Source organism: Sturnira hondurensis, unplaced genomic scaffold (assembly GCF_014824575.4).
Source record: "Sturnira hondurensis isolate 20B ecotype Veracruz unplaced genomic scaffold, ASM1482457v3 Scaffold0018805, whole genome shotgun sequence".
NCBI classification, from domain to species: domain Eukaryota; kingdom Metazoa; phylum Chordata; class Mammalia; order Chiroptera; family Phyllostomidae; genus Sturnira; species Sturnira hondurensis.
Window position 1 is genome coordinate 1,959,650 of NW_028091436.1, and position 25,302 is coordinate 1,984,951.

The 25,302-nt window shown below is 62.8% G+C and overlaps 1 protein-coding gene across 5 annotated transcripts in view; it reads left to right on the plus strand.

Moving 5' to 3' along the window:
• NAV1 (neuron navigator 1) overlaps nt 1-25,302 on the plus strand; it is a 133,722-nt gene that overhangs the window by 90,536 nt on the left and 17,884 nt on the right. For 4 of the 5 annotated variants that reach the window (XM_037070563.1, XM_037070565.1, XM_037070567.1 and 1 more), the window contains 8 exons: nt 17,567-17,705; nt 18,105-18,402; nt 19,087-19,780; nt 20,137-20,583; nt 21,117-21,158; nt 22,265-22,413; nt 23,932-24,102; nt 24,970-25,022. In XM_037070563.1, coding sequence (XP_036926458.1) covers nt 17,567-17,705; nt 18,105-18,402; nt 19,087-19,780; nt 20,137-20,583; nt 21,117-21,158; nt 22,265-22,413; nt 23,932-24,102; nt 24,970-25,022 — 1,993 coding nt within the window. Of the gene's footprint in view, nt 1-17,566; nt 17,706-18,104; nt 18,403-19,086; nt 19,781-20,136; nt 20,584-21,116; nt 21,159-21,702; nt 21,745-22,264; nt 22,414-23,931; nt 24,103-24,969; nt 25,023-25,302 lie in introns of all 5 variants that reach the window. The other variant, XM_037070564.1, reaches the window with a different exon arrangement.

Genomic DNA, 25,302 nt, shown 5'->3' on the forward strand with positions numbered 1-25,302 from the left:
AGGGCTTCCTGCTGTTTCCGGGAGCTTCCCAGTCCCCCCCCTCCTCTCTTCTTGGGTCTGGCCTGGTCTGCAGGGCCAGGTGCGTGAGGGAGGGAACAGGAGGTGGGCCCCCTGGTGAGCCTAGGCTCCAGCCGGGGACCTGCTCCTGCCTCCCCAGGCTTTCTTGGAGGGGGCCCAAGGCCCTCCACAGGCTCAGCCTAGGAGTGAGAGAACTGGGCAGGGTTGGCAGGGACAGCCTCTGGGGAGCCAGAGTCCTGGTGGCCTCCACCTGGTGGGACAGGCGGCAGCCCCTATGGAATGTGACTCAGGCACCTTGGAGTCACTGTGCTAGGGTGACCAGTGGGGACGTCTTCCAGAGGAGCCAGTTCATGAACAGAGAATGGGTCTATTTAGGGACTAAGGGGTGGGATGGGGGGGTTACTTCTGGTGCGATCCTGGACCCAGTCCAGGGTCACTGGGCCCTGGAGACAGTGGAGAGAAGGGGCCACTTGAGACCCCCCACTTCCACAGCCACCGCTGTTCAGAACCCACTCCAGACCGGTGCACCCACAGAAAGTTCTGATTGGCTCCACCCCCTCTTCCCTCCCCACCCCCACCTCTGCGAAAATCCCTTAGCCTACCCCAGCACCTTTTCCGAGCCCATCACACCTTCCTTCCCCCTCACCTGGGCTAGGTGACTCCTTCATCACTTTTGAGTTGGTGTCCTCTGCCCTCCCCACCCCAACCCCAGGAGCCCAGGGCTTTGTGCTGTGAGCTTTGTGCCCTGTCCTGGTTCTCACCTGGCTCCTTACCAGAAACCTCTTCCGGGCAAGTGTGCCCAGGCGAGGGCCTGCCTGCTGCACGCAGGGCGAGGTGGCGGCAGCCGACCTTGCCTCAGCCTGCAGTGGGGTGAGGCTGGGAGGGCCCTTGGCTTCTCTGCATGGTCGTTAGCCGGCAAGGAGAGAGAGGATGTCGTTAAAGCGCAGGTCAGGCCTCGAGTTGCCAGGGTTCAAACGTAAAACTTAACTGCCCTGGCCCCTGGCCACAGGGGGACAGCTCTGAAGCTGTCCTTGTAAACGGCGGTCGATGCCCCCCCCCACAGGGATCAAAGGGCTGCTGTCCCGCAGCTCCGGTTCCCCTTCCGCTGCAGAGGAGGCTGCAGAGGGGGTGCGAGGAGGTGTGGGCTGAATGGGCCCCCAGCACCTCCACGACCCGCTTTTGTGAGCTGAGCTGGACCCCCCCCCCTCCCCCTTGGCTGGAGGCCCCTCTGGAGGCCCATTCTTACACATTTCTAGAGTTTCGGCCTCCCCTGGAGACCCCACCTCCCTCATTGTCCCACTCCCTTCCGAAACCTCCAGGCTGAAAACCTGGAGTCCAGGCGCCTGTCCTGCTCACGCACCTAGGTGTCCTTCTGGAAAGGACCCTTCTAGAGCCTGGGAACTCGTGCGGCAAGACCCTGGGGCAGCATCAGCCTGTGGGGGGACCGAATGAACAAGGGGCCCGTGGACCTGATCTGAGACTTGGCTCCAGTGCCAGGCAGCGTTGCGGCCTTGCAGAGGTGGCTCGGCCTCCAGCCTCAGTTTCCTTCCCTGTGAAATGGTCCTGTCTCCCTCCCTGGGATCGACGGCACAATTGGCCGTGCAGGCCCCCTGCTGCCCTGGGGTCGGGCTTCTCCCCTTCCACCCCGCCAACACCCCACGAAGATCCCTGTCGGCAGAACGGAGCCAACAACTTCCCGACGGTGGGACCCTCGCTTCAATTCGCCGTCTCCCATTTTCCCTCCAGCCCAGAGTGTGTGCCCATGAGGGTGGCTCGTGTATACATCTGGTTTCTGGTGACAATTCACATAAAAACAGACCACTTTTAATCCTTTTACTTAAAAAGCAAACCTCGCTTACCCGACCTTTCCTGGTGGTAACTTTGTGCCGGGCACTGGCCTCACGCCCCCAGGGGAGCTGGTCCCAGCCTCTCCCATTTGTGGGTTCCCGCCTCACTCATGTGGTGGAGGTTTGTCCGAAGTTCCTGGGGGCTGGGGACTCTTGCAGGGGACCCACACGCGGAATTTAATAACGGCCCTGATGACAAAAAGTGGTGAACAGGACCCCTTTCTCAGAGTTGTGGGCAGCTCGGATCCGGATGGACCACGAGTGTCCTGGGCCACGTCCCTGAGAGCTCTGTGGGTGGGCCTGGGCGTGCCCCCTGCAACAGGGCAGCGACAGAAACAGACGCGTCACGCGCCCACAGGTGTTTCCTAAGCCCCAGCTTCGGGCCCTGCGCTGTGCTCATCCCAGCAGCCGCAGCGAGAGGCAGCTTCTATCGGCCCACGTCAGGGCTCGATCAGCGTGTCGTGGGCTGGGTGCTGGCTTCTGACCCCAGGGGTGGCGGCAGCTGGACGTCGGAAGCTAGTGGGTCAGAAATTCGCCGGAAGCTTTATGCTCAGGTCGAGGCACCTTGGCAATTGGAGGGCGGGAGGGCGTGGAGATTTGGGGAGGGCGTTTAGGTGAGAAGGAGAGGAAGGGTCCGCCCTGGGCCCAGGGTGCAGCTCCCGTGCGAGAGAATCACGGGTCAGTGGCACAGCAGACGGGCCAGGCTGCCACCTCCACCGTCCCCCGAGGTCACACCGGAGCTGTGTGTCAGCTTCCCGGTGCCCACCCTTGCTGCCATGAGTGTGCCCGAGGGGAGCTGTTATGTTCCAGGTTGGCATGCCTTCCTGTGGGTTAAATTCTTCTATAGGTCTGTGCTGGGGGACCAGGTTTTGATCCTGCTGATCCGCCAGCTGCGTGACTTTAAACGTAGGTGTTCAACAGCTTTAAAACAGAGGTGGTTTGTCCTGCGGGAGGGTGGAATTCCGGCTCAGCGGCCCCCTCGGCACACGGATGCTCAGGAGTCACCCCTGACTGTCCCTGGTTCCTGGGGTCTGACCCCTGGCGGCAAAGAGAACAGCAGCGTCCATGCGCACAGCTCTGAAATTCAGGGGGACGCGGTGCCTGAGTGGCGAATCGGGCCCCAAGGTGCAAGCCCGTTGTGTGGAAAGAGCCCCCTAATGCAACTCCTGCTCACGGTGGAGTGTGTGTCCATGTTCTGGAAATCTCTGCCCCTCCTCCCTCCTCCCTACGTTGTCTGTGTACTAGGGCCCTGTACCCGGTGCTCTTTCTCCCCATTCAGCTTCTCTGTCGTAAGTTCAAGGCAAACACCTGTCGTTCCGGGGCCCTGGGCTCCTGGTCCAGGTCTCCACACCTGCCACCGAGGGCTTGTCCTCAGAGCCACCTTCAGGACCCCAGAGCTCCCACAGTGACGCACGGGACTGGGCCCCCCACCACACAGTGGGTCCCTGCGGAGCCGCAGGGCAGGGGCTTCCGCTCTGAGCAGATCTTGGGGGGGAAGACCCGTGCATTGGCGCTTCCTGAAACGGGGACAGCCTGGGTGGGCCAAGTTCAGAGAGGCCGCTGTTCTCTGCACTCAGGATGCCGTCCAGAGCCGTTCCCCGGGAAGTGACTCGGGCCGGGCGTCAGGGTGCTGACTCCCCTCCACCGGCTGTCCCCACTGTCCTCCGTCACCGGGAGCGGGCAGGTGTGGGGCGGTGGCACCGTGTGCCCATGCGGGGACAGAGCTGCCGTCACGTCCGCTGCTCTTTCCGTGGCTTCCTGTTCTGAGTCCGTGTCTGGAAAGTGGGCCGAGGCTGCACTTCCGTTCCCTGGTGGGGCGGGGGTGCTCCACTGGCCTGGCCTTGGACCCCAGCGGGTCACAGACCTGTCCAACCTCCCCCGTCCCTGTCGGAGAAGCACCGCAGCACAGCACGCCTCTGGAGGGAGGAGGGAATGCAGCCCGCTCACCGGCGCGCAGGGAGCCCCACCCCACCCCCACCCCCGGCTCTGATACGCTGCCTCCAGGACACAGCACCGAGCTGCACCGAGCTGTTGCAGTCCCAGCGACGTCAAGGCTCCTGGGTTTGGTGTCTGGGTTTGCACAGCAGCCGCAAGCTCCCGAGCCCCTCCTGTGTCTTTGACGGCGTTGAACCAGGGCTTCCTAACCCCGGGCACTTCTCCCGTAAAACAGCACTGTTTGAGGGAGACACAGCTGGTCATGCGACCCGAGCCCGAGGGTGCAGGCAGAACCCGAATATTACCCCCACCGGCCCCCCACGCTGTTCCTCACCTCTGCTCTGTGCTCGAGCGAGAAGCAGGAGGGGTCGGAGTGGAGCGGTGGCAATGCCTTCCACCTTGCGAACGCCACTCTTGTCCCCCGGGCAGGCCTGGGCGTCGGGGACAGCAAGCTGTCGCGACTGGCCCTCCAGGCCTTGCGTGTCGCCCAGGGGGTGCCCAAGCTCCCCCCAGGCCAGGAGCTGCTTGCCCACAAACCCGTTCACGCCAGTGAACGTTGCATCACTTATTTCTTACATACACGGATGAGAGTGTGTGGGTTGCTTCTCCCAGAGCCATGTTCCCGACGGCTTTGGGACGCTTGGGAGGCGAGCGGTCGGGAGTGAGTTCTGAGCCCGGGTGGCACTGGCTAGGGGTCATGAACTCCGGGGGGACTTGCCCCTTGGACCGCCCTGCACCGTGGGAGTGGGCCCACCCTAAAGAATGGGTGCCGGGTGTCCTCATGCATCGGGGGCTCAGGTGGAGAGGGTGGGTTTGGAGGAGTGTCGGGGGAGCCCTGCTGGGTCTGGCGCTTTGCCGGCACCGGGTGCCTGGAGCCCCCTGTGTGACGAGTACTCGGGGCGCTGTGATGAGTGAGCGCCCCAGGATGGCTCGACCGAGACAGACACTGTCGTGGGGGCGACTGTTGGTGGTGGGAGAGGAAACAGCTGAGACCACACCGTTCATGGTTTGGGGGGCTGGGGGTGGGGGTGTCAGACCCCGAGTGTTGCCTCCCCTCTCTGTTTTTTTACCCATTTTATACTTTGGGGGCTGTGGTATAAATGTTATTAGAAATGGATTCTCGTACAGAGGGGCTTGCAAACTACTAGGTTAGGCCCTTCTGTGTCTCTCTGTTCAGCTGCACGGCACTGCCCCTGGAGAGGCTAAGGGACCATATTTTTAGTGGCCAAGTCACACCTTTTGTCATTCATTTTCACATCGTTTTGGGTGATAATGGTCCTATTTCTCAACCCCTACGCTTGGTGGAGGCTCAGGGGGCGGTGGCCTGAGGGGTGCCCCACGGGGCCCTACAAGGACAGGGGAGGACAGCGAGGGGCTGCCAGGCCCCCACAGGAGGGGGGACACAGCGGTGTGTTCTTGTTCCTGTCTGGTGCCTACAGGCTCCCCCAGAATCAAAACCAGTTGGATTTGGATCAACTTTTTTTTTTTTTTAATTTCAGTCTTCCCTTTTCAGCTTCTCTAAGAATTCTGCCAAAAGCCCCAGAGTCGAAAGCCTCAGAACCCAGATTTCGACTCTGAGTTGCCCAAGAACAACGCGTTCGGACCAAAAGTGACTTCCCAGCCAGTCACTTCCTGTGTTCCCAGAATCGTTCCGTTTTCCCAAAAAGGTGTAGCTTCAGATAAGAAACCGGCTCTCCCTCTCACCCCGGCAGAGGCCCTCTGGGCAGGGTCGAAGGTGAGCCCAGGGCAGGGGGTCAGCCCAGTCGGGGTCAGTACGGTGTTCAGGACCCCGAAGCGATGAAGAAGCCCAGTGCTGACCTTGCTGCTGACCTGTCCCATGACCCAGGGCAAAACTTCCATCCTCTGTTTCCCCTTCTTTGGTGTAGAGGGAAGGTTGCCGGCAGCTGGGAGGCACTGGCAGCCTCATGAGACAGTTGGGAGGGAAGGGGCTCTCGGCAGGATGCCCAATGTGTGCCGAGGGTTTGCCGCAGAATTACGGCGATCCAGCCCTGTGGGGCGTGAGCAGAAGAATCTGCCCTGGGGCGGGGGGGCGGTGTTCTGATCTGCAAAGCGCTGCAGGTCCTCTGTCGACGCCGGCAGGACCCCTGCCGTTCAGAAAGGCCTGGTGCATCTGGCGTTTGCAGGTGGCGTTTGGAGGGGTTTGGATCTTTTCAGTTCCCTGTAGTTCTTTCCTCTGCTCGGCCCTCACCCTTCTCTGGCTGGAGCGCCCTGCCCGAGCCTGGAGTTGCTCTTTGACCTCGGACACCTGCCTGTGGTTTCTTGTGCTCTGGCAAGAGCTTCACTTCAGCCACTGGCTGGCTCCGAATCGAGAGTTCTTTCTCTTCTTGTGTTTGTCTCCAGGCTTTGTAGCGGGTGGGAGGAGACGTGCTTACCAGGGCGTGCACGGAAGGCGGGCCCGTAAAAATGAAGGTCTTTCACCCCGCTGGGCAGGGGTTTCTCTTTGGTGCCGACCTCTGACCCCCCACACAATGCGGGGTCCAGCTGCCCAGGCCCCCGGAGTGAGAACCTGCAGGGCCTGTGCTGAGACACGTCAGCGAGAGTGAGGGGTCCGGGAAGGGAATGACTGGGGATGAGAAGGCAGTTAATTCCGAGGTGAAGATGAAGGCAAGTGGCCTGTAAAATTCGCAGTGCCCACCAAGACCCCTCATGGACCCCTCCTGCTTGCCCCCCCCCCCCGGCAATGGGGGTGAGGACTCAACCTTCCTGAAGACCCAGATGAGAGAGATGAGAACAGCTCTCTCCAGACCTGCGCGGTGTCCTCCAGGTGGGCTGACGGAGGAAGAGAGCCTCTTCGGGAGAGAGCCCTGCTCAGAAGGCGCAGATGGAGAGAGCCCCCCTGGAGCACTCCTCCGGAAACCCTTACCGGGTATTCTTGTTCTGATCATTTTGATCAAGGACACACGCTTTTATGGGCTGGTTGGCAGGAAAGAAAACTTCACTGGCCCCCCACGGGCCCAGTCACAGCGCTGAGGAGGAGGTGCGGAGCGTATAGCTGCTGTTGGTTTTCGTTTCCTTGCTGCTCTCTAGAAATGTCAGAAAAGACGAAGCCCCGGGAACACGCCTCGCGGTGTTTAATTGTCAGGTTGGTCGGGAGGGAGACAGAGAGGCGAGGCAGGGGACCGTCATGGTTTGGTTTACCCAGAAAAACCCCTCCCAGGGCCCGCTGAGAACGCGCGCCTGCCAGGCGAGTGAGGACATCCAGATTTCCGCGGTGTGAGCTCTCTCTCTCTCCGCTGCCGCTGGTGACTCGCAAATTCTTCCCCCAGGAAGCTTTATTTTTGGAGACCACGGAAACTGACATGTTGGGACCTATTATTAACTGCCAGTTTTGTGCTGTTATTGGAAATCTTTACGTTAGGAAAGAATGTATGGGTTGTTTTGCGGGGGGAGGTTCAAATGAAAGGTTACCTTGTACCACGTCTCAGATCTGTCTGGGATCAGAAATTGGATTACGATCCCCGTCCCCCCCCCGGCGAAGAAGGTTCTCTCGGTCGCCCGGGACAGTCTTTCAAAGGAAAAGCATTCACGCGTCTAAGAAGCGACTGTTGCCCAGGAAAAGAGGATAATTTAGATGCTTCTCGAAGCGTCTGTCTGGGAGGCACTGTGTGTGAGCACTGAGTCCAGCCCGAAGGGCCGATCGGATGAACCCTGTTGTCCTGACATACCTCTGGAGCGTGGCGCTCTGTGGAATTCCAGCCCGGCATTGGGCAAGTGGAGAAGCCCCCCAAGTCACTCACCCCCGGATGACAGGAGACGGGGTGCCGGATGCTTGACCACCACCTGGACGTGCAGAGGTGGCCCGTGTGTGTAAAAGTGCCCAGCAGAGGCCTCGGCACGTGGACTCACCTCCGGGACATACAGTAGCTGGTGTCTCAGCAATGCTCTGGTGACACGCGTGGAGAAAAGTCCAACGGCTTTCTGCACGGATCAGCGCCTCCACTGGAAAGTGCCGGAAAATGCGTGCCCTTTGGAAAGAAGCCAGGCCGTGGCCCGGCACAGAGGCAGCCCAGCAAAGATTCCCGTTCCTGGTGAGCTCGCCCGGGGGGAGGGCAGGGGGTGCCGGGGTTGCAGGAGTGCGAACGGGTGAGGGAGCCGGGCGTCAGCGCTGACCACAGGCCGACGGGACCATCCCCCGGGCCTCGGCGACTCTGGCGCGGAGACCTGCAGTGCCCTCATTGTGCGTCTTCTCAGGGTGTCTTCCAGGAAGCCCCGGGCCCTCAGCATTACTGCACATGGCCCTCGGGGTGGGTGCGGGCCGCCGCTGCCCGTCTGTCCGGCCCTGGAGAGGCAGCTGGTCGTGTGTGGTCGGTGGGTGTGAGTGCCTGGCTGCTGACCGGGGACCAGCGGCTTTCCGGAAGTCAGCTTAACCGTCGTCGGTTACACCGCAGGCCCCGAACCCCCCGTCTCCTCGCCACTCTGTCCCCTGGAACACTGAAGTCAGGTGAGCCCCCGGGGACACACTGCCCTCCTTTGAGGGCAGGTCAGAGGTGAAAACTGCCATTGCCCCTGCCACCCGGCAGGGCTGGTAGTTTTGCTAGGAGTCGCGCCGAGGGTGGGCCCTGGCGAGGACCTGCACCTGTTTGGGGAGTGGAGAACTCTAGCCGGGCTCGGCTCAGAACTTCGGAGTGACCTGAGGAGGCCGTGTGAAAAGTTTCCACCACCCGGAACGCGGTTCCTCTTTTACCTGTGGTTCTCTGAGCAGCCCAGGCATTTATTTTTCTTCGCGTTTAGTGGAGGGACAAGGAATTGGGGGTGGCCCTGCGTTCGCCTTGTGTCAGGGTCACCATCATCCGAGGTTGTCCACGGAATTTCTCCAGAGGGACCCCACGAGGGCATGGCTTCCCGAGGACCGAGGACCCGCAGCCTCCTGCCATGTATCGCGTTCTCAGGACTGGTTTGGGACGGGAGAGGGGCTGTGGGTGTCCGTGGATTCGGCCGGTGCCCCCTCACGGGCGTGACGGAGCGTCACACGGTCACATGTGGCACCTCGATCCCGTCCCCAGCCCGTCCCCCGAGGTGCTCAGGCCTCCGGACCCAAAGCAGCTCTTGGCCTTGCAGTTCCCGTGACGGTCTGGGGGCCCCAGGCAGGCGTGCGGAGGGAGAGACCGCCCCCTCAGGTCCTAGGATTGGGGTCTGTGCTGGTTTCCATCCTCCGGGCTTCCCGTCTGGGGTCCCACATTCCGGTTCTCTTCGGTGGGTTGAATTCGGGCTGCACTAAGGGGGGCGGGCAGAAAGCTGGGGGGGCGAGTTCGCCTCCGTTCTGCGTCAGGATGGTGGACTGAATGGGAAGGCCCAGGAGATAGAAAAAATGACGACCCCCCCATTTATCTGGGAACAGTAGAGAAGTTGGAAAGTGGGCTTTTTACTGAGGGGGGAAAGGGGAGAGAGCTGATCACGGAGGGCGGGGGATTTGGGAGCGAGAAGGCCCACTGGCACGCAGAGGGCAGAGGAGGGGCCTCGGTGGGAAGCCTCACTCGGGGCACGGCCGCCTACGGGCTGGCGGCGTGTGTTGCTGGCTCAGCATTTCACTCAGCGGTCGGGGCTGTATCTCGGGGCTGCCAGAGTCCTACCCGAAGAGGGAGGACCCAGGGCCTGACACCCCTGCTCCACCCCAGACTCCTGCTCCTCATCACCTGCCGATGTGCACTCTGAGCTACCAGGGTGGCTGACTGGAGATCCCAGGGGGACGGCAGCTGTCAGTACCGAGGACTTTTCTCTGTCACCGTAACCGTAGCGGGGACACCCACATCACACAGGCACTCTGGGTGACTCCTTCCACCCTGAGGCCCGGCCGTGCCGGCAGGGGCTGGCCGGGGGCATGGCAACACTGATTCTTTTCTTCTTTCTTTTTTCTCCCCCCCTGCCCCCTTCTTTTCTGTGTCAAAACTGAGCCAGTGGCGTTGCTGGTAGAAACATCTTGCTTTGACTTGTGAACTGAACAGGTTAGGTCAGACAGGAATGACAGTGGAGGTCCCTCTTTGTTCCCAGTGGCACTTGGGCCCAGGATTGCCCGCGGAGGGATGGTTATTTCTCTCCCTTTTTGCTTTCAGTTTGGTCTCGGCGGGCAGTCAGCAAGCTGTGGCGTCCTGGGCCGAGACTGGGCCACCGCCTCTTCTTGTCTGGCCACAGAGCTGAGAGTGGTTTTCACATTTTTAAGTGATTGGGGGGAAAAAGTCAAAAGAAAAATAAAACTTAGTGCCACGTGGAAACACAAGCCGTCTGAACATCGCCGCATCGCCTTGTCTGGGCTCCAGCCACAGGGATTTCTCGCCGCAGGGCGGGCGTGGCGACGGTGCTGTCGGGCGCGTGCGGGGAACGGCCGCCGCCCCGCCCCAGGCAGGGACCCTGAGCCTGCCCAGCTTTCTGTGGGCAGCACTGTCTTCTTCCTTCTCGGTTTAAAGAGGGGACCTGGGGAGAGCACGCAGCAGCTGGGGGCGGGGGGGGGGGGCGGCGCTCAGCATTAGCCCTGGTCCCCTACCGGCGTGGCGTTGTAATTTTTGTCAAGGTAGTTTTTGTCCAAGTGACGCTCCCTGCTGTCCCCCTTGGCAGACATTTGGTTCCAGGTGCTGGGGTCGCACTGAGATGCGGGAACCTGCTCGGCTGCAGAGGCGAAGGCCCGTAGAGAGGGGCCCAGAGTCAGGACACTTCAGAACCTTGCCCCAGGGGCGGGGGGGGGCTGCCTTAACCCACGGGAGGGGATGTGGCGGCACCCCCATTCCTTAGGAGACAGTCCCAGTTCCCTTCTCTGTGAAGGATTTACACGTCCTCCCAGGAAACGCCTGAGAAAGAGAGGAAGGGCCCTGTTGTCTTATACAGACCCCTGTGAGAAGCAGGGAGGCGGGAAACCCTGAAACCAGAGAGAAGGCAAACAAGCCGAGTCAGCACTCCTCGCCCGCAGTTGGTCCTCATTAAGGAGACTGGTCTCTGCTCCACGGCTGTGCTTCCTTCTCACTGCGGCTGGGGAACAGCCTCTCGCCTCCCCGTCGGAGCCCAGCGCCCTGCAGCCTCCCTGCCCCACACGGAGACCCCCACAACGCCCACCGGTGCCGCCGGGCCCGGGCGCACCGATCATACCCCGCGAGGGCGATGAACTAACTGCGCGTTGCACTGTTCGGGGGGCGCACAGCTCCCGCAGGCAGAGCGGGTTCCTCCAGGTCTCCCTCCACTCTGGTGGCTCCCCCTGAGCCTCACGGGCGGGGGGGGGTATTTTCCTTCTGCTCCAGTGACCTGTGGCTCCAGGATCCAAACACCACGGCACTGAACCTGTCCTCTGGGGACCGGCCCGAGGGTGGAGGGGTCGGTGTCCCGTGCAGCGTAGCAGGGGCATCGAGGAGTTGACACGAAGTTTGTTTCCATCACCCCGTGGTTGCACGGTTAGCCTGCCCGGTGCAGCCGATCGGGAGGGCGGTGCCGCTCCAACCACCGACGGTGTGATCCTCCGGTGGCCGAAGTCCCAGGTCAAGGCTGGTCTCCCGTGAGGTCTCTCTTCCTGGCTTGCAGACAGCGGCCTGCTTCTGGTGTCCCCACTCGGCTGGTGCCCCACGCACGCCGAGCACCCTTGGGCGGCCCTCCTTCTACAGGGACACCAGTCCTGTCAGCCGAGGGCCCCGCCCTCTGCACCCCGTTCGACCTTAATTACCTCCTGGAGGCCCAGCTCCCAGTGCAGCCCCTGGGGACTGTGGCTTGGATGTAAGGACTGGGGGATGGGGGACACACAGTTCAGCTGACATCGGCGGTTCCAGTTTGAGAAACGGCACCTCAGGGCACAGATTCATGCTGGAACCAAGAGGCGGTGCTGACGCAGTGCCAGAGGGTAACCGGTAAAAATTTCCCCCCAGGTCGTAGACATTTGGGAATCGGACTCACACGTCCGTAGAGTTGCTTTACAACTCTGTGGTCATCCGGCTTCTGACCCGCTGAGCCCCCCATGCTGGTTCTCTCCGAGAACATTCTCCCGCCACGGCGAGGTGGGGCCTGGGCCGCATCCGGGCAGGGACCGGAGCAGACGTGTGGCTTTACTTAGACCGAGTGGGGCTCTGCCCGGTGCCCTGCTGCCCCCTCTGTAGAAGCTGGGGCCTTGTAGGAGAGGGACGGTGGTTAGAACCTGAGCTGGGAAGAGTTGGGGGCAGGGGTGCTGTGGGGACGCAGCAGACGGACGGTGTCCCACCATTCGGTCGCGCCGGGGATCCTCACAGATAGCCGTCCTCTCGTGGGCCCACTAGGGCGGCGCCCCACATTCCCGGGGCAGAGCAGCCCTGTGCTGCCTGACACTGACCGCTGTCTGCAGGCCCCGGAGTCTCCGGCAGGGACTGAGGGCATCATGACATCCCAGAAGGTCAAGGGGTGGCAGGGCGCGGGGGTGCAACGTTCTCGGCTCTCACACGTCAGCTGGGTTGGGTCTCTTGGCCAAAGTAGCTTCCAATTCTGTGGCGTCACCGTGTCTAATCTTCGCACGTGGGTGTGAGTATGGATTCATCCAATAGGCGCTGCCGATGATACCAGAAAACTGCCAGCTCCGAACCGGCGGTGACTGTTTCTCTGGCTTCAGCTGGGCCCGTCAGGGCCGCCTGGCCAACCTGTAAGCCTTAAGTCTGAAATTTGGGGTCCCTGGCCCGTGGCCATTCACCACGCAGCCTCAGCCTTTGAGAGTTGACCCGAATTAACCGGATAGTTGTGTGGTTCCCGCTGGAGTTTAGGAAGCGTCTGTAACAAGTTACGGAAACACTGGTTTTCTTACAGGCTGGGATGGGAGCGAGCTCACTGCCAGTATCCAGGGGGCCAAGTGCATTTTCCTCATCGTGCCCGCCCTCCGATGTGGGGTCAGACTCTGGCTGCAGAGTTCCTTGGTGACTGTGCCCCTGGTTAAGACTTGGCCGACCCTTAGCTGCAGAAATCTGCGTGGGCTGCTGCCCTGCCCCACCCCTCTTCCTCCACACCTCCCACCGGGTGCAGTCCATCCCCCCCGCCCAGCTGTGTGGGCCAGATGCAGCCAGCTTGCTGCAGTCCGCCAAGCCACAGACCTGGAGTGAAGCCACCGCTGTCCCCCTGGCTCTCAGGGTGCCCTGAGGTCACATGTGGTGGGAGCAGGGGAGGTTTCAACTCTGAGGACACTTTCTCTGTGTGTGTGGCTTTGATTTGTGTTCAAACCCCAGCATCACGGAATTGCCCAATTTCACGCCGACCCTCCCGTTGTCTTCTTTAAAATCCCGTGTCTCCTTGAACCTCCCGAATGCCCTCTGAGAACTCTGGCCAGCAACTCCGTGTGCGCACCCAACTACTGGGCACGTTCTGTGCTGGGGACGGGAAGGCGAGCCAGGGCGGACTGCAGGCGGTGGCCGAACAGCTGCCCGCAGTGTTGCCGCGAATGAGCAGCTCCTTGAAGCTGCTGCCTCACTGACCAGGTGTCTCCTGCTCGGGGCTGGGCTTTCTAACGGAAGCCCCGTGCACATCCCAGAGGATTTTACATCTTCTGTAGACACGGTTTAAAAAGTAAGACGGGGGAGGTTGGTTGCAATGTTTTACTTAAGCCAGCAACTATATCTGAAATGTTATGGAAATGTGCAGTCTGAAATTACTAATAAGAGACATCGCACTCTGGTTTTCATACTGAGCCTTGGAACCGTGTGGCCGACACGTCAGGAGAAAGGGGTTTCCGCACACAGAGCTCTTATCCAGCAAGTGGCAGAGAATCAGAGCCGTCTGGCTGCTGAGTCACCGGGCGTCTGCGTCCCAGACAGAAGGAGTCGGGCCCAGAGGCCCAGTCTGACCCCAAGAAGCCCACTGTGCTGGGGAAGCAGCGGACTCTTTCCCGTGCGGTCGCAGCGGGCCCACACCCTCGGCCATTCCCGGTTGTGGGATGGCCGGACCTGCCCTGGGGGGAGGGGACCATGTGAGAGAAGTCTGGGAGGGTGGCCAGTCCTGGCCGAGAGTCGGGGCCCTTCCCAGCATGGGGGGGGGCTCCCTGCCCGGTGCCTTGCTGCGTGTCTGCTCCGACAAACCCAGCGAAGCTCTGTGGGGCCGGACCCCCCCACGGCCCTACCTTCACCTTGCAGAGAAGACAGATGCCCCTGGGACGGTGTCATCAGTGCTGGGAAGTGGGCGAGGGAACAGGAGGAGGGGTGACGCCTCGTCACTGCCCTGGCCGAGGTGTGAGGTGCCAGCACTCGAGGCTGCCATGTTGAAATGGTACACAGCACACCCTCGCTCCCACCCTACCGACAAGGAGAGGCTGGGCAGGTAACAGCTGAGAGAAGGGAATGGTGGATGTCTGAGGATGCGAAATTTCTAGGTGGACTCCATTCCAGGAAGGTGTGAGCCCGCCTCGGGGGTGGGGGTGGGGGTAGGGGTGGCACCTGGCTCGTTCGTTGGTGTGTCCGGCAGGAGAGGGGAGCGCAGCTGAGTGTCACGCAGGCTGTGGAGGGCCACGTGTGGGCTGCCTGTGAGGATCCCCGGTGGCTGGGCAGAGACACAGCCTCTGCCCTGGATCTCCTGGGAGGCCTCAGCAAGTGCGCACGGCGGCAGCGAGCTGAGACTGCGGACCGGGCAGGTGATGGGGCTGCACGTGGTCCCCTGCAGGGTGCACAGGACTGAGGCCTCTGGGCAGGACGTCGGGGCGGGGGAAGACCCCTCCCACCGCCAGGCCGTTCAGCAAGTGCCCAACAGACTTCCTAGGAGCTGGTGGCTGTGCGGTGAGGCCCGGAGGGCCCTGCCATCTGATCCCCAACCCACTGGGAAGGACCCAGTCCTGCCTTCAAAACGCCTGAGACCAGTGTGATCGAACCCCAACCGAAGCACCAGTGAGCCCAGACGGAGCTCACACACAGCTCTCAGGCCTGGCAGCCGGACCGAGGAAGGGGCCCGTCCTCTCTGACACATCCAAAGTGCCGTTCTCATCCATCCCGCAAATCATGAAGATGCGGGAAACTGAGAAAAAGCCAGTCCTACGGATTGGAGCAGACCTACGGATGACTCAGGCGTGGAACTGTTGGGCCAGGAGAGTAAAACATTTTTTATGAATAGTCTCCAGGATCTGGTAGAAACAGTGGGTTGCATTTTGGAATCCATGGGGAATCTCAGCAGAGAACTGGAATTTCTAAAAAGAGATGGCAAATTTGCACCTCTAAGAGAGAGACAGTGAATGAATATGTCTCCGGAGAAGAGAGCGCGTCCTGGGAAGAAGGAGCAGCGTGCGTTTGTCAAAGTGCCCTTGGAAATGAAAGGTGTGAGAGCAGGAATGAGCATCTTGGTGTAGGCGTCGTGGAAGAGAGAACCGAATAATGGAGAGAAGAAAATTATCCAAAAAATAATTAGAGAAAATTTCCCAAACGCCAAGAGCTTCTAGATAAAAGGGGCCAGTGAGGTGCCCAGCTCCATGGGCAGAGACTGACCCCCACTGAGTGAGGTCATTGGGGATGTTCCAGGACAGCGGGAGGGGGCTCGAGGTTTCAGAGAGAACAACTACGGGTCACGTACTGGGGACAGGGACTCAGAATGGCAGCCCTAGAGAGAGGCCGGACGACGGAGCAGCACCTTCCCCCTCCAAAAGGAGGCCGTTGTCCTCCCAGGGCCCCACGCCCAGCCCGAAGCCCCCCGTTAACATAATCAACCGTGTGCCCTTCGGGTCAGCTCTGCTACCAGTGCCTCTGGGACCCCCTTTCCCAGAACCTGCGGGAAGGGGGCCCGTTCCCGAAACGAGAGGGTCAACCCGCCGGCGGAGGAAAGCCAAGGCCCCGTGCCTCGAGGACAGGGAGGTGTGGCCTCCTGCCACAGCCGTCCCGCACGCCAGAGTGCGCAGCGCACAGGACAGACACATGGACAGAGGGGGCATGGGGCTCCACGCGGGAGGGCGGCGAGGGGGCACCCTTCCTTCTCCCCTCTGCACGCTCGTGTGAGGCTCGCGTCTTAAGGGCGGCATGTGCGCTTCCCCCTCGGAGCGTCTCGGCCTCTACGCCCTTTCTCCTGCCTACCCAGCGGGAAAGGCAGCCGTCCCTGGGCAGGGGGGCCTGTCGGCTCCGGGAAGGGGGAGCGCCTTCCCGTGTGGGCTCCAGGCTTCCTGTCCACGCGCACTTCTCTGGGGTCGGCGGACGGCGGCTGACCTCTGTGCAGGGCGGCGGGAGCCTTCCACGGAGGTTTCTCCGCTCCAAGACCTGGATTTCCAATAATTGATCACAGATGGAAGGCTCCAGGCCCAGGGCTTCCTTTGTCTGTCTGTCCTGAGGGAACTTGCTGGGAAGACTGTGCAGGCTAGAAGGCTCGTCTGGGCCCGGAGGAGCTGATAGGATCGAAAGTCCAGAGCTGACCCTTCCCCCTCGGGGTCCTCTCTGTGCCAACGCGGGTGTGATGTCTCAGCCCCGGGCACGCGGGAGTCGCCGTGGGTCGTGAGCTGAGGGAGGCAGGAGGGTGGCGATGGTTTAATCCTGGCTGTGCTTCATGGCCTGACACTGAAACCGGCCTGCCGTGTGTTCAAACCCCCTGCCTCCTCGGCCCTCCTCACTGTGTGTGGATTAGTCACTGCGGAGCAAGCCAGCCCAGGGCTCGAGTCCCCTGCCTCCCCGATCCCAGCGCCGTGTTGGGGGGCGGCGTTCACCGAAGTCTGGGCCAGGCCCTTAGATGACTTGCTTGCTGATCCTTTGTTCCACGGTGTGAAACTCAAATCAAAAAGAAAAACGTGTCTGGATACGAGCCGACTCACAAGACACGTCTTCGGCCTCTGGCCCACACGCACATGCAAGGCTGATGGACACGCCCACCGGGAACACGGACGCAGGACGTAAACGTGACTTCCTACAGCATGACCGTGGAGTGGTCTCCCTGGTGTTCCGTGCGTGGTGTAAGACTCAACCCCAAGAACGTGTCAGGGTCCAGCAGGAAGGAATAGGGAAGGCGGAAGTCTTGGAAAACGGGACTTTTGGCTAAAGGTGGTGAGGGAAACGGAATTTGAGCTCAGAAGATACCGTGTGACCGTGCGTGGCCCACGAGGCTGGAAGATGAGGGAGCAGAGGCAAACGGTGGGTGCTCCGAGGAGGCCTTCTGGCCCTGGAGACTGTCCCTCACAGGAGGGACAACCAGGGAGCGTGGGGAGCCTGATCCCCACCCGTGGCCACTCAGTGTGCGGACCAGGGTTCCCCCCATGAAGACGGCACAGATGGGCGACACGGGTAACGCACCCTTCGGGGCCCACGTGGCCCCTCTGTGGGCCACATCGGCGCCGAGCCATCCGGGGCCCAGAAGGCAGCATCCACTGGGCGGCGGGACAGGGTCCCCAGGAGGAGTGAGCGGTAGAAATGGGTGTGAGGAGAAGTGACGGGGGGTGGGGGTGGCACTAGAGGAAATCTCTTCCTGGGCCTTGTTTAGAAAACGTAGGAATTCAGAAAAGCCAGGGCTGGCGGGGGCGTGGGGGGGGGGACACACCCGGAGATCATGTCTCAAAGTGAACGAAGACACAGTGACCACGAGAACGGAGGGATGGGTTTGCACAACTAGGTGCAAAATGCGTCTTTTTCATGCATTTTCCTGATGAGGAAGCAGAACCTCCTCTTTTGCCAGAACACAGACCCTGCTACAGACATCACCCGATTACGAGGCGGCTTAGATCGCGTGCGGAGTTACCTGCACACCCAGCCCCCCTTTCTCCTTTGGCCGACCTTCCTCACGGAGGAAAGTGCCCCCTTTCTCCTTTGGCTGACCTTCCTCACGGAGGAAAGTGCCCCCGTAGCTAACTTCTCCCCACCCCCCGACCCCCACAGCTGGGATGAGAGCAGTTCCATCAGCAGCGGCCTCAGCGACGCCTCCGACAACCTCAGCTCGGAAGAGTTCAACGCCAGCTCCTCGCTCAACTCCCTCCCGACGACTCCCACCGCCTCTCGCAGGCGCTCCGCCATCGTGGTAGGTGGCCTCGCAGACCCCCTGGCCAGCACCTCCCTGTGCAGGGGCCCAGGCTGGACCTGGGGCAGGTGGGCTGCCACGCCCTACCTTGCCGGGGCCCTGCCTCCCTGACGCCTTGGCCGAGTTTGGGCAGCCCGAGGCCCCCCCCACACGGTCACCTAGGCTGTGAGCGGCTGTGGTGCTGGTGCCCACGCCAGCTTGGAGCTTTCCCAGTGGGAGGAGAGCGAAGTCAGAGACCCATGGGTGTCTTCTCGCTGACACCCTAGGTGGGTGGAAACCCTGGGTTGACTTGAGACCCCAGGAGGAGCAGGGCCGCCCAGCAGCCAGCGCCAGCCCCCCTCCCCCCGGCCATGCTTCCCGCACCCCCCAGTGAGCGTCCGGCCCCCCTTCCCCCCGCAGCTGCGCACTGACTCGGAGAAGCGCTCCCTGGCGGAGAGTGGGCTGAGCTGGTTCAGCGAGTCCGAGGAGAAGGTGCCCCGGCGGCTGGACTACGACAGCGGCAGCCTGAAGATGGAGTCGGGGGGCTCCAAGTGGCGCAGGGAGCGCCCCGAGAGCTGCGATGACACGGCCAAGGTCGCGGAACTGAAGAAGCCCATCAGCCTGGGCCACCCGGGGTCCCTGAAGAAGGGCAAGACCCCGCCTGTGGCCGTCACATCCCCCATCACCCACACGGCCCAGAGCACCCTCAAGGTCGCCGGTGAGCCGAGGCAGGACGGGCCGGGGCCGGGATGGGGGGCAGCCGGGCCTGCCTCTGGCTTTGCCCTCTGCACCTGCCCATATGCACATGGGGAGAGCAAGGCAAAGAGGCTCGGAGGCTTGGGGACACATCTAAGAACTGGGGCCAGGGGTGGCGAGGCTGCGACATCCAAAGACCAGTCGGTCCAGCTCCCTCGTGGCTGCTGGGTGGGACGCTCTCCTTCTAGAGGGACATGCTGTGGGTCCCTGGGGGGCCCTAGAAAGCCGTCACCCAAACCCACGCTGCTCCCAAAGCGGCCCCTTGGCCCCTCTGATCCCCGATGACCACAGACATGGCCGCCTTCTAGCCCGTGTGTTCCCTCCGTCATCCTCCTCCCTTGACCGTTTGCTAGATTTTCCTCCTCGAAAAACCTTGGGGGTTGCTTCTGCCATTTTAACCAAAAATGGGAAAGTGTTACTCTGGAAGCAGAAAACAACCCAAAACAAAACACATCAATGAAAACCCTTGGGTCACTCTCTCCGGCTAGAAACGTCACCCACTTCTGTGGTGGCTGCTTCCCCTGCATGGGCCTCCAGAACCCTGTGATGTGGTGACTTGCCCCCTTCTCTCAGGACAGGGAAGAACAGGGTGTTTACGTTGAGAGCTGATTCCTCCTCCTCTTACCCCGTCTCCTGCCCCTCGCAGGCAAGCCCGAAGGCAAAGCCACAGACAAGGGCAAGCTGGCGGTGAGGAATTCCGGGCTGCAACGCTCCTCCTCAGATGCCGGCCGGGACCGCCTGGGCGATGCCAAGAAGCCCCCCTCGGGCATCGCCCGGCCCTCCACGTCGGGGTCCTTTGGCTACAAGAAGCCCCCTCCTGCCACGGGCACGGCCACCGTCATGCAGACGGGGGGTTCCGCCACGCTCAGCAAGATCCAGAAGTCCTCGGGCATCCCCGTGAAGCCCGTGAATGGGCGCAAGACCAGCCTGGATGTGTCCAACGGTCCAGAGCCCGGATTCCTGGCCCCCGGAGCCCGCTCCAACATCCAGTACCGCAGCCTGCCCCGGCCGGCCAAGTCCAGCTCCATGAGTGTGACCGGAGGGCGGGCCGGGCCCCGCCCCGTGAGCAGCAGCATCGACACCAGCCTGCTCAGCGCCAAGCAGGCCGGCCTCACGCCCTCCAGACTGAAGGAGCCTTCCAAGGTGGCCGCCGGGCGGGCCGCGCCAGCCCCTGTCAATCAGACCGATCGGGAAAAGGAGAAGGCCAAGGCCAAGGCCGTCGCCATGGATGCAGACAACATCTCCCTGAAGAGCGTGGGCTCCCCAGAGAGTATTCCCAAGAACCAGGCGGGTCACCCGCCAGCCACCAAGCTGGCAGAGCTGCCACCAACCCCTGTCAGGTACCCACACCGCGCCCGCCAGCCACCAAGCTGGCAGAGCTGCCACCAACCCCTGTCAGGTACCCACACCGCGCCCCCCCCCGTTTCTGCTGCTCCCCACTCAGCCCTTGCCTTCCTCGTTTGTGGGGGGGTTCCACTGGCTTCCTTCACAGTCGCACACATCACTGTGTGCAGATCTGCCGTCCCTCCCACCGCAGGGCCCCACCGGGTCCCAGGCCAGGCGTCGGGCTCCCTCCGGGCGTGTGTCACCGCGTCCCCGGGATCAGCCTCGGGGCACAGCCAACAGCCGCAAAGCAGGACTCGCCCGCCCCCCGGTTCTCTAGCTCAGGGCTCTCGGGGCTCCCTTTTGTCTTCAGGGCCTCGGCGAAGAGCTCTGTCAAGCCCCCCTCCCTGGCCAACCTGGACAAGGTCAACTCCAACAGCCTGGACCTGCCGTCCTCCGGGGACGCCCACGCCCCGAAGGCCCCCGACCTGCGCGCTGCCGGCTCCGTGGCCGGGGGCCCCCTCTCCTCCTGCTTCACCCCCAGTCCGGCCCCCGTCCTCAACATCAACTCCGCCAGCTTCTCCCAGGGCCTGGAGCTCATGAGTGCGTTCGCCATCCCCAAGGAGCCCCGCATGTACCCCAAACTCTCGGGCCTGCACCGGAGCATGGAGTCCCTCCAGGCGCCTATGAGTCTGCCCAGCGCCTTCCCCGGCAGCTCCCCCGTGCCCACCCCACCGGCCGCTCCGGCCGCACCCCCAGAGGAAGATGTGGAGGAGCTAGCCTGGAGCGGCGGGAGCCCCCGAACCGGGCAGGTGGACAGGTGAGTGGGCAGAGACGGCTCGGAGACCGCAGCCAACCCTCGGCTGTTGGGAGCACAGTCCTGGGCCTGTTCGCCGCCCACGACTTCCCACTCTTACCTGCACGAAGCTCCTTCACCTGCTCCACACCTCTGTGAAGGAGGGCGGTTTGGGCTTTTAAATTAGCACCTCATTGGTGGGGAAACCGGGGCCCAAAGACGTGACGTGACTTAACCCAGGTCACGCAGCTGGCCCCCTCCCCCACCCCCACTGGTCTGCTTCCCATGAAATCAGGTTTGTGGCGTCAGGTCCCAGTTTCATCGACCACCGTGTGACCCTCTCAGCAGGTCCCACGCCCCGATTTCCAGTCGGAGAAACACAGTTCATGTGGCAGACACATTTCTCAGGCCGGGGCTGGGAGGCGGTGGCCATCTGGTTCTGCTCGTGGGGATACCGGCCAGCAGGCCGACGCTCGGGCCACACGGCGCTCACACCTGGGCTCCCGGCTCTAGTTTCTCAGATGGGCCCACATGCCTCTCCTGTCCTTTCTCCACAGTGACCAGCGGGACCGGAACACGCTGCCCAAGAAAGGGCTCAGGTATCCCTGACTGTGCCCTCCTGCCCAGCCCCCGGCCCCCGTCTGTGTGAAAATCTCCCGTGGCCTCGCCCAGGCCCGCCCATGACTCAGGGATGCCGCCCCCCCACCCCCCACACACAGACTACAGTGCCTGCGTCAGCTTCAGGGCCAGGCTCCCTCCTGGTGACGGGGCAGNATTCATTGGTGGGGAAACCGGGGCCCAAAGACGTGACGTGACTTAACCCAGGTCACGCAGCTGGCCCCCCACCCCCACCCCCACTGGTCTGCTTCCCATGAAATCAGGTTTGTGGCGTCAGGTCCCAGTTTCATCGGCCACCGTGTGACCCTCTCAGTAGGTCCCACGCCCCGATTTCCAGTCGGAGAAACACAGTTCACGTGGCAGACACATTTCTCAGGCCTGGGCTGGGAGGCGGTGGCCATCTGGTTCTGCTCGTGGGGATACCGGCCAGCAGGCCGACGCTCGGGCCACACGGCGCTCACACCTGGGCTCCCGGCTCTAGTTTCTCAGATGGGCCCACATGCCTCTCCTGTCCTTTCTCCACAGTGACCAGCGGGACCGGAACACGCTGCCCAAGAAAGGGCTCAGGTATCCTTGACTGCGCCCTCCTGCCCAGCTCCCAGCCCCCGTCTGTGTGAAAATCTCCCGTGGCCTCGCCCAGGCCCGCCCATGACTCAGGGATGCTGCCCGCCCCCCCACCCCCCCCACACAGACTACAGTGCCTGCGTCAGCTTCAGGGCCAGGCTCCCTCCTGGTGACGGGGCAGGAACAAGTTTGCACAAGGCAGCCAGACCCTCTCCTGTGCCCGCATGCGCATCCCAGTTCCACCACCTCTTCCCCCGTGACTGTCCTGCCTCCAAGTCCAAAGGAGGGCAGGCCACCTCAGGTCATTGGGAGGGCTGACCGTGGGACACGGCTGGGCGTTGGCAGTCACCGCCTCGCTGGGGCCCTCGGAGACCCTAGCCCCGATGCCCTCCCTCGGAGTGGCCTCGTGGGGTCTGTGGCTCCCTCCCGGGGCTTTCCTGCCTGCCCCCGCCTCTCCCCGTCCTGCTCAGGCGCTGCCCACCTGCCAGGCCAGAGCTGAGCTCAGTTTTGTCACCTCTGACAGGTACCAGCTCCCATCCCAGGAGGAGGCCAAGGACAGACGACATTCCCACACCGTGAGCGGGCTGCCCGAGTCTGATGACCAGTCGGAGCTCCCGTCCCCCACGGCCCTGCCCGTGTCCTTGAGTGCGAAGGGCCAGCTCACCAACATAGGTCAGTGGCCGGGGCTAAAGCGGGGTCACCAGCAGGGCACAGCCAGCCAGCAGGGCTTGGGGTTCTCTCTGCTCTTTGCCGCCCGCAGCATGGCGTGGTCCTGTGGGGGGGTCAGCTTGTTCACCCACAGTAAGGCCGACAGTGAAGTGCTCCGAGACCTTGAAAGGAGCACTGGCCCAGGGCACGGGGGCACGCGTGGTGGGCACCTGTGGCAGGCGGCTGAGCAAGGCCTGGAGAAGCCACAGACCCAGGCCAAAGCCGTCACTTCCAGGGTGGGGCCCACGCCCCACGTGGCACCCCCCACCCCCAGCTGCTGGAGAGGGAGGAGGGACAGCTGGTTGGCTGCAAAGGGTGGGAGCCTACCTGCCTCCAAACTCGGAAAAGCCGGGTCCTTGCTGGGGCTGGGCCAGGACCCTCCCAGCCCTGAAGGCGGAGGAGTGTCTGCCGCACCCTGGCCACACCCTTTCCAAAACTTCCTGAGGGGAGAGCTAGGCCACAGTGAGCGTTCTGACTCAGAGATGGGGCGGCAGACACCTAGGTGGGGGTGGAGGGAGCAGTGGGCCCCTCGGGAGCCAGACCGAGATTTGCTCGCCGAGTCTACAGCCACCTCCTCTTCCCACTGAGGGCTGGGAGCCTGGAGCATCCCGGGGGTGGGGGGAGCGGGGGGCATTTGAGGGGAAATGAAGTGGGATGTTGCCTCGAGAAGGGACTGGTTCTCAGGGAAAGGTCACCTGGTCCGTGAAGGGCCATCACGCGGAGGGTGGGGCCAGCTCGTCCACCGAGGGCCGAATGAGGGGAAACGCGTTGGCGCTGCCGACCAGGGGGCCTAGGGGCCACGCAGACAGTGGGCGGTCTGCACTCAGTGGGGCAGATCTTTCTGGGGAGACGGCCAGTGTCCGCCAGCCAGTGTGGTGCAGACCCGGGCTGGGGGCAGGCACATGGGATGAGCCCTTAGGAGGCGAGCCCAGCACCAAGCGGGGCAGCGGGAACATCCGCTGCCTGGCCTGACCCTCACCCGCCCTGTCGGTCCGAAGTCTGGCCAGGGAGTGCTGGGTGGAGAGGCCTTGTTTCTTGCTGCTTAGAGCGACTGACCTAGAACTCGGAGGTCAGAGTCTCAGGCCGCGCCTCCGGGCCTCCAGCCCCCTGGTGGAGCCCCCTCCTCCAGCTGGCTCTTCCCATTTCCCAGCTCTGGGTCTCTGTCTTCCGGCCGCCTGTGTGTTTTGAGCAAAAGAGTCTGTGTTCGTGGGCACATCCAAGTGATGTGAAGGTTTCGGGAGAAGTGCCCAGCCCCCAGCCTCACCTTCCAAAGCCACAGCTCCGGGGCAGGCAGGACGCAGGAGACGCTGCCCACTCTGACCACAGTCAGCAGGACCCCCCGGGCCCCACTCCGAGCCTGCACAGCCCCCAGCCCCCCACCTCCCTGGCCTCTCACTCCTGGTGCTCCAGCCCCAGGACCCCGAGCGCTGACCGCCCTGCCTCTTCTCCTGTCCCTCCCGTCCCCTCCCTCTGTCCTTCCAGTGAGCCCCACTGTGGCCACCGCGCCAAGAATCACTCGCTCCAACAGCATCCCCACCCACGAGGCCGCCTTCGAGCTGTACAGCGGTTCCCAAATGGGGAGCAGCCTGTCCCTGGCCGAGAGACCCAAGGGCATGATCCGGTCAGGATCCTTCCGAGACCCCACGGACGATGGTGAGACTTCACGCAGCGCGGTCCACGCTCACCCAGCGGAGCTGGACCCTCGCCCGCCACCGCCTACACCGCCCCCCACACGCACATGACCTCCACCACATCTCAGCTCCTCCTCCCCATCCCCTTGAAGGGTCTGGGGCCCTGAAACCTTGGGGCTGGGAGGGGAAGTGAGTGGGGACGGCCCGGCGGCCTCCTGAGAGCGCTCTGGAGACCGAGCCCCTGTCTGCGCCCAGCCATGGGCTGCACCTGTCGCTGGGCTCCACGAGGACGCGCAGGGACGGGATGGTGGCTCTAAGCCCTTTATGAGAGCTGGGCGTTCTTTCCTCTCCCACGGATGCAGCAAGCAGGCCCATGGTTGTCGTGGTCTGGGGTCCGTGGTCAGCCTGGGGGCCAGGCTTCTGGAGGGGGACGTCCCTTCCTTGCTAGGGGGTGCTTGAGTTCCCTCTGCTGGGCTCCACCGAGCGGTCACAACGAGGATTTCATACCCCACAGTCTGTCATCTGCTGGTCCCCGGGGTTCCAGCCCGTCGTCCGTGTCCCCTGTGCTGAGAAGAGGTGGGGCCGGCAGACGGCAGGGCTTCCCTGAGGGAAGATGGTGGGCATGGACCCTCGAATGTCCCGGTTCCTGCCCTGAGCCCTAGGGCAGCTGAGCCAGGGCCCGCCGCCTAGGCCAGCGCAGACTGTGGCAGGAGCCGCTCCGTGCGACAAGCCCAGCCTGCTCTGGGTGGTGGGTAGCCGCCGGGTCCCTGTGCGGTTCTTTCTTCCTGCCGGCTCCAGAATCAGTGCCAGCTGCGTCCGCAGGCTCCTGCGGGGAGCCGTGCCTTGCCCCCGGAACCCGGCACTAACGCCCTGCTCTCTTCTCTTCCAGTGCACGGCTCAGTGCTGTCCTTGGCCTCCAGCGCGTCCTCCACCTACTCCTCAGTAAGAGCGCCTGCTTCTCCCTCTCCCCCCTCCCCAGCCCCCGCAACCCGGGGAGGGGCTGGGGCTGGGACTGGGAGCCCGGCCTTGTGGACCTGGGGTGGGCGCTGGGGAGCCCTCGGCCGGGCGCGTCGGCTGCTCAGGGTCTGTCTGGGCTCGCCGCTAACTCTGGAGCTGCTGTGTGGCCCCGTGTGGACGGCCGGATTGTGCCCTGGTCACAGAGCTGGCTCTGTGGCGAGATGACAAGAGCGGGTTCCCGGGACTCCAGAACCGGGGGCCGTCC